Here is an 8,755-nt window from a genome sequence, read left to right as displayed (position 1 = left end):
TAGGACCAGGGAAACCGGGGGGACCTGGAGGACCCTATATTAAAAAACGGAAGGAAAGAGCACTTGTTAGTTTCAGTAAAAAGAGCTGAGGTTTGTTGAGAGTCACTGGAGATGAGTCCTCCACAGTATATTCTTTAAAAAAAAAAGTTTATTTATATTAGAGAGAGAGAGAAAGAAAGAGAGAGAGAATGTGTGAGCAGGGGAGGTGAGACAGAGAGAGACAGAAACAGAATTTGAAAGAGGGTCTGGGCTCTGAGCTGTCAGCACCGAGCCTGATGTGGGACTTGAACTCACAAGCTGTGAGATCATGATCTGAGCTGAAGTTGGATGCTTAACCAACTGAGCCACCCAGGTGGCCCCACCCCCCACAGTATATTCTGGCTTTAGTGTAGCAGATAACCACATTCATGCTAAGGTGGTAAAGACTCATGCATCATTCCTCTCAAATGGCCAGAAATTTAAAACAATGGCCTTTGGTGAAGCTAAACCAAAGTAATCAGTGGTGAGATTTCCACACACTGTGGAGAGAGAACAATCTGGGAATGGGCCTTTCCCAGAACCACACAGATAACTGGCTATGTGCTCTTTCTATACCAGTGAGGGCAAACAGGTTTGGTATCAGGAAGACAGGCAAGGAGGTAGCATTGTCCAAGGTGCAGTGTGGAGAAGGATTTTGAAGCTTCTTCTGTGTTCAGGGTGGGTGATGGTGGCGATCATGTAATTAATTGGGAAGGTTTGTCATGGGTGAGGGGAGTGGAAGGGGGCAATAGATGTGCCAGATACGCCCCTATGACGTAGTTTAGGTTCAGCTAGAGTAGGAGGCTTTGGAAGCACGGAGTGAATAGGCAGAAAGACTCTGATAGAGACAACAAAAGAGCTCCTTATAAGAGCATGCTTCCCTTTAATCTTCCAAGAATGGAAGTTGTCTTTCTTCCACTCAGAGAGCCTACATAGGCTTCTATTTAATCCATGGCCTGGTGGGGAAAGCATCTCTGTGAATACTGTGATCACATGGGGAGATTTAGGTTGGTCTTACTTGCAGTCCTGGTGGTCCCATGAGTCCTACAGCTCCTGGAGATCCGGGTGCTCCTTGTGGACCCTGAAGACACAAGTTTTTACCCCAAGGTCAAAAAGAGGACAACTTTTCGAGAAAATTGGAAGTATGTGTCCACAAGAATGTTCACAGCAACTGTATTATTGGAAGTATGTGTCCACAAGAATGTTCACAGCAACTGTATTTATAGTAGTAAAAAAATTGGAAATATCCCAGGTGTCCATTGATACAAGGACTGATAAATAACTGTGATGCATCTATACAGTGGAACAAATACTCACCATAAAAAGGAACAACTTACTGATACATGATACAAAGTGGATAAATCTCAAAAGCATTGTGCTAAGTGAAAGAAGCCCAGACTCCCAAAGGCTACATATTATATAATTTCCTTTTTCGTAAAGGTCTAGAATGGGAAAAACTGAACTACGATGGAGAGAAATCGGAACAGTGGTTTCCTTTGGGTGGGGACAGGGATTGACTGGGCAGGTGCTGAAGGGAACTCTCTGAGGTGATAAGAATATTCTATACCTTAAGAGGGGTTTGGGTTACATAGGAGTATGTATTTGTCAAAACTCAGGAAATATATGTTTAACATTTGTGTATTTCAGCGTATGTAACTTTTACATAAAAGGCAAAGCTGCAAACACATTTTGAAGCCTAGGTAACGACAGGCATGCTGTAGTATTTAGTGGTAAGAGTATTATTGTCTGCAATTCATTAAAAAATGCATCAACGATAAGATGGATTGATGGATGGATAGGGATGGATAGATGGACCGAAGTGGGATAAAGCAAGTATAGTAAAATATTAATGATATGGGTGTTCATTGCAAAATTCATTCAACTTTGTTCTATATTTGAAAAATTGTATATTAAAGTGATGTAAAAACAAAAACTCAAAAAGAACACAAAACAGTTCCATTAATATCAAATAAAGTAGACCTTGGGACAAAGGATATTACCAGAGATAAAGAAGGGACAATTTGCAATGATAACCTAGGTCAATTGATCAAGAACACATAATAATCTTAGATGTATATGCACCTAATAGCACTGCTTCAAAAGGTATGAAGCAAAATCTGACAGAACTGCATGGAGAAATAAACAAATCTGCAATGATCACTGGAGAATTTTAACATCCCTTCCTCAGTAATAAACAGAACTCGACCAAAAAAGCCACAACAAAACAAAACAAAACAAAACAACAACAACAAAACCATTAAGGACCCAGAAGATCGAAATAACATTGTCATCTACCTTAACTTAATGGATATTTTTTAGATTGCTATACCCTAAAACAGCTTGAACACATATTCTCATTAAGTGTATATGGCACATTCACCAAGATAGTTTCATATGCTGAGCCATGAAACAAACATCCACAGATTTAAAAGGTTAAAATCATACAAAGTGTTCACTCTAAGTGCCATGAGATCAAACTAGAAATCAGCCATGTAAAGATAGCTGGGAAATTGTTAAATTTTCAGAAATTGAACAACACACATTTCCGTGAGTCAAAGACAAATACAGAAGAGATAAAACAAAATACGTGGAACTGAATTAATAACAACAATATTACAAGCCAGACAACAAAATCTGAAGAGAAAGATGACCTGGGGCAATGTATGGCCCAATTAAAGCTGGGGGATGGTAATAAGGTGATATGTAAGAGATGGAGGGGCTAAGTGAAGTCAAGAGAAAGTAGGGGTTCAGAGGTTCCCCAAGAAATAGAACATTGCCTCAACAAAATCATAATCTGTGGTCTCCTTACTGACCACAAATCTCTTATTCACCCACCAAACCATCCTCCCCAAATCTAAGTGATGTGTTTATCATGCCTGTGTATGTAGACGAACACTGTACCTTTGTGGGCAAAGAAATGAATCCCTAAGTAAACCTATGCAGCTAACACAGTGGATGTGATTGTACAAATGTAATTAACACACCATCTAAGCCAGTGTTGTTTGGCACTAGGGGATCTGTGTGCCCCTGGTCTTTACTTACCTCTGTTTTGCATGTGTGCTTGTATTGCATCCTGTTTCCTGCCTACCTACCTCTTCTCACACTGCTCTCTCTGTTTAGAAAGCTTCCTCCCATTGCCTGCCAGCCTAAACATCACCCACACTTCTCAGAGGCTACCTTCTTTGTCTTAGATATAGTCTCTCATGATGTGTCTTTAGGTGGACAGCATCTCTTTCTCAAGGCTGCTGTGGAATTCTTATGCCAAAGTCTTGCTAGTTTTTCACATCTTGGTGTGTGTATGGGGGGAGGGTCGGGCATGGGTGGAGACCATGTCTGCACCATCTCAGGATCGCTCCTAGCACTTTGCTGCTAGCAGGAGCTGAATATTCGTTCTGGAATGAAAATGAGAAAGGAAGGAACCCCGATATAGGAAAGAAGAAAGAAGGGGCTTTTCTTAAGCCACTTCAAAGGAAAGCAATGACAATGTGGCAATTCAAGGAAGTAGGAAGCTCTTATTAATACAACTCATAGCTTCTCATGGACTCCCTATTATTAAGAGTCCCTGAAAGGAATTTCTATATGGAATAGTTCTATTTTTTTAAATGTTTATTTAGTTTTGAGAGAGAGAGAGAGAGAGAGAGAGAGAGAGAGAGAGAGAGACGGAGAATGAGTGAGGGGTGGAGGGGAGGAGAGGGGCAGAGAGAGAGGGAGACACAATCCGAAGCAGGCTCCAGGCTCTGAACTGTTAGCACAGAGCCTGTCATGGGGCTCGAACTCATGAACTGTAAGATCATGACCTGAACCAAAGTCGGATGCTTAACCGACTGAGCGGCCCAGGAGCCCTTATATGGAATAGCTTCCAAAGAAAAGTGTTCTACTTTTTTCGTTTTACCCACAGCACTTGACACACACACAAAAGAGTAAACACTTGCTGTATGAAAGGCAAAATTCTTTCCTAACACATCCCAGGGAGTTTGTGGGTCCTTGGCCTAAAGGGTTGAAAGCCTGCCTGTTGTGTAACTTGAGGGGGATGGTCTACCCTATCAGAACATTCTCAGTTGGAAAGGAAAATGTCAACAGTGTGACCCGTTCCATCTCAACTGTGTGGACTTTTCTTAAGAATGGCTACAAAGACCTTTGAATACCATAAAGAATGCAAAGGGACCAGCAGTAGCTGTTGACTCAACAACTTACAGTTATTCCATCCAGTCCAGGAAGTCCAGGTTCCCCCTGAAAAACAGACAAAGGCAGGACACTGAAGAGATTCATTAAACCTGTGGTATTATTTCATAGATAACAGACCCATGCTTCACGGGCAGAAACACACACTGCTGATGCTTGGGCCTCCTCTGCCAAGGTCTTGTGTTTTAAATAATGCATGAATTGGACATTTACAGCCACTTAGTTTTTTTTCCTAAGAAAAATCCAGACTCTAGAACAAATATTATAGCTTTGGTTGAACAGGGTTTCATATTTTACTTGGATTAATTAATTTTCACCTTTGCTAGGAACTTATCAATTAGAAACGGCTTCTGTGGGCTGATGATTTTCCTGCTCTTTTTGGAAGAAAGCAAAGCTACCTTCCCGTGTGCCTGTGTCCCCAGAGAATCCGTGTCCATATGTATACAATGCAAATCAGACATTTCAAGGGAGAATCAGCAGAGCATACAGTCTCTGATTACGTTTTAATTACTTTGCAGCATCTTAAGTCACTGTATGAATCTGTAATATAACCATCTTGTGGAAATTGCTGTGTTCCACTGGGTCCAGGGTCTCTTTGGTTTTTGGCAAAACCATTTAATCACTGTTTGCTATGACAATGGCCATATTTTGACACCTGCTAGTCTTACCCCATTTGGCTTACAGTCAAAAATCAGCTCTCTGCAGCATAGAAAGAGCACTTCCTGGGTTTTTAGTGCTTTGGTAAACTGGCTATGTGAGTCTGAGCAAGTCACACAGGCTCAGTGTATCTCAGTTTTTCTATCTGTAAAATGAGCAACATGAATCTGACAATCATGGGTTCCTTTCCAAGTCTACCATTCTATCTTCTGCTGTGGAATCTAAGCCAAGAGCCCAGATCCTGTGCCTTCTCCAGTTCTCAGCCACCCACCCCAATCACTGCCTTCCAAAGTGATTTCCAATGTTCCTGGTTCTGTACACGGGTGGAAGACAGGAAGGTGCCATCTTCAGCTGTGTGAATATGTGTGCATCTTCCCTCCAGATGTTGGGCATATAGATACCATCTGCTACCAGGGAAATGAAGAGCTCACCTCCCACTCTGCAAGGGAATAGGGTCAATCATTTGGCACCAGACTTTACCGAGGGGCCCACAGGATACCAGGTAACATATATCAAGAGTACAGTCACAAGAATACAGAAGGTTCTTGTCAATTCTAGGAAGAGATGAAAATTTTCCAGCCAGTTGTAGAGTTGATGGGCAATTTTTGCAGATAGCCAGGGGCACAACTAGGGCAATGGGCTGGTGTGCAGGTACAGAAAAGGGTGGGCTGGGATCCTGGGCTGGTGGCCATGCTGAGATGGGCAGAGACATACATGGCTTCATACTAAGGTATGCAGACATCAAGGATTGTAGAATAGACAAAAGGTATCTGCCTCCAGGAAATGTCTTGGATTGTCAAAGAAAATGATACCCATGCAAACCATTTGTTTGCTGATCTGTCTCCTATTTTTGGTCTAGATCTTACAAAGCAAATCTCTTTGACAGTATGGTTGCAAACATTTCTGTCAGTGTTTCCACCACAAAAAGCTCCAGATCCCTTTTAAATCTAGCTTGGTCTGCTCCTTAAATAGAGACACAGATGCTAGTTCTGGAAATGTTTTTATTGGAGGTGGGGCCCAATCCCAGGGAGCTCCGCTTAGAGCCAGCCTACTTAGCTGTCTAACTTAGAGGCTCTTACCTTTATTCCTTTGAAACTACCTTGGGCAAAGACAGGTTCACCTTTAGAGCCTTTCTGACCAGGAAACCCCTGAGTAAAATAAGAAAAACTTGTGAAGAAATGCACACAAAGACATACACAACTTTGCTAATGGTATGATCTGATCACATAGGAGATGCAACAGCAAGAGTGTAAAATTCTGTGGTTTATTCTATGGCAGAATTGGCTGTGCTAAGGGACAAAAAGTATTATCTCCCAAACAGGTGTTGTGTCTCAAAGCTGTATGCCTGCTTCCCCAACTCCCAAGTCTGAAGACTATAAAGGGATTAGAAAGTAGGAGACTTTGACTCTATTCGGAACACTGATCTGAATGTCGACATATAATGTACATGTCATTCATAAGCTTATAGCTGATCTGCTCCACCCCTCACAGATATGTCACCGACAGGGCTTTTGTCTAGGACAGGGGTTGAAGAACTTCTGTAAAGAGCCAGATAGTAAGTAATTTAGACTGTGTGGGATGTATCAACACTCTGCCTTATATTTTCTTCTCTTTTTCTGCACACACTTTTAAAACTGTACACCCAAGCCACAGGCCAAAGGCCACATGGGACAGTTTGCAGCCCTCTGGTTTAAGACAGATCTACAAAATCATCCCCATTCTGTGCTTCTGTCATACGACCTCAGCTTCAACACCCATCTAATAGACTGGTGTGCCTCACTGTTAACATGGAAAACCCTTCAAAGTATACCCAACATGTCTGTCAAACAGGCTTTTTACTGTCTCACTGGCAGACGCTGGCTAATGTCTGCTAAATGTTGCCCTCCTGGGGAAAATCAATATCCCTATAGCTAAGGGGAAGTCAGGAGACTTCCCAATTAGTATTGGGGGTAGGACTAAACTCTGCGGATTAAGAGTTGCCTGAATTATGTATCCCTTGAGCTCAAGGATCACAGGTGTGATAGAAAAACAATACGGTCCCGGAAAAACAAACCAGCTTCCTTCCTAACATTTTCTGTTTCTCCTTATTCTTACAGAAACTACTTTCCTTAAAGAAACTTGAAAGAATAGCCACTGGAGTTTCAGCATGGTGATTAAGGTTCAGCTTAGTAAAATATAAGCCCAAGTTCCTATTTAGGCTTAAGGGGAGGCTTAGGGACAGGATTAGGTTTTAACCTTGTCCTTTTGGCTGTCAGGGGATGTTTATTATCTCAATATTTCTTTTCTCCCTCTTGGGGGCAGCATTTACTTACTTTGCTGGATTTCCAGTCTCTTAATACAGATGTGATTTAGTCTTCTGTTGCCATGGCAGTGTTTGGAGGCTTTTGTGACTCAAACAGCTCATACTATGTTGGTAATACATGTTTCTCCATCCCCCACCCCCACTATATGTTGGTTTGGTCTTTAGATGTCAAGGTCCTTTATGCCAATCTGAGGCTTGTGCTTTGTCTGTCTCACTTTCTTACACGTATACCCACACCCACAACTTGGTCACTGAAGGCAATGGTGCTGTTTTTCCAATAAAATACTAATTAAATAATGCTTCAATGAACATAGGGTGCATATACCTTTTTGAATTAGTATTTTGTTTTCTTGGTATAAATACCCAGGTATGGAAGTAACTTAAGTGTCCATCAATGGATGAATGGATAAAGAAGTTGTGATACACAGACACAAACACACACAATGGAATACTATTCGGCCATAAAAAAGAATGAAATTTTGCCATTTACAACAACAGAGATGGACCTTGAGGATACTATGCTAAGTAAAGTAAGTCAGACAGAGAAAGACAAATACCATATGATTACACTTGTGTGTGGAACCAAAACCAAAACCAAACAAACAAAACAAATCTCAGATACAGAGAACAGATTGGTGATTGCAGAGGGGAGATTTGTAAGGGGATAGGCAAAATGGATGAAGGAAATCAATAGATAAAAACTTCCAGTTACAAAATAAGTAAGTCATGGGGATGTAACATAAAATTTTTGTCACTCTGTATGGTGAAAGCTGGTAACTAGACTTACTGTGATGATCATTTTGTAATGTATACAAATAAATATCAAGTCATATATATATGTATATATATATAAAGTATATAGAAATTATACTTTAATAACAAAAAAGAACATGAGATAACATTGGAATAGGACATACTGAAAGATGCCAATTAATTCATGTAGTTATGGAATCTGTCTAACAGCATAATTTCTAGCTAAATATATCACATCAGTACCCTTGGTTGCTTAGATTATTTCAAGTAAAGTTGATGATGGACTTGAATGTGTTATTTTTCTCTTTCCAGTCACTTATAAAAGCAGCCTTACGAGGGCATGAGATCTATTAGAGATCCTTTAGATCCAAAATTTGAGCCCTATCTGGATGAATAGAATTAAATAAAAGTGGTAACATCAAGATCTAATAAATGCCTTCTCAATCCCAGAACCAAGGGTTATGAGGGTGTATTGGGGTGGGGGGAACTGTGTCAGTGTAGAGTGGAATTTCTCAATTATTTCTCACTATTGACACTTTGAGACAGATGGTTACTTGACGCTGGGGGTAGCTGTCCTGTGCTAGCAGAATATCCCCAGCTGGGACAACCCAAAATGTCAATAATAACTAGATAATATTCCTTGGGGTGGGGAATCACCCCTGGTTAAGAATCATTGGTCTACACCAAGCTTGCCAAACCCTTTGCGTCATTATTAGAGCTTCCATGATCCCATGTAAGCCCTCCAAGTACTAGATTTTCCAATGTCATCTGATGTGGGAACATGTCAAATAGCCCAAGTGTGTACTTTGCTCTGAAATTTACTACAGTCTTTTAAAAATCTTG

The 8,755-nt window shown here is 40.9% G+C and overlaps 1 protein-coding gene across 1 annotated transcript in view; it reads right to left on the bottom strand.

Moving 5' to 3' along the window:
• Nucleotides 1-8,755, bottom strand: part of COL4A6 (collagen type IV alpha 6 chain) — an 81,105-nt gene that overhangs the window by 52,014 nt on the left and 20,336 nt on the right. Inside the window, exons 7-10 of the mRNA XM_077773621.1 lie at nucleotides 5,937-6,005; nucleotides 4,213-4,248; nucleotides 1,037-1,099; nucleotides 7-34 (exon numbers count right to left, since the gene is read on the bottom strand). Of these exons, the coding sequence (XP_077629747.1) occupies nucleotides 7-34; nucleotides 1,037-1,099; nucleotides 4,213-4,248; nucleotides 5,937-6,005 (196 nt within the window). The remainder of the gene's footprint in view (nucleotides 1-6; nucleotides 35-1,036; nucleotides 1,100-4,212; nucleotides 4,249-5,936; nucleotides 6,006-8,755) is intronic.

The sequence above is a fragment of the Crocuta crocuta genome, unplaced genomic scaffold, assembly GCF_008692635.1.
Source record: "Crocuta crocuta isolate KB4526 unplaced genomic scaffold, BGI_CrCroc_1.0 scaffold737, whole genome shotgun sequence".
Lineage (NCBI taxonomy): Eukaryota > Metazoa > Chordata > Mammalia > Carnivora > Hyaenidae > Crocuta > Crocuta crocuta.
The sequence above is the reverse complement of the archived record's forward strand: the minus strand, read 5'-3'. Positions and strand labels throughout refer to the sequence as shown.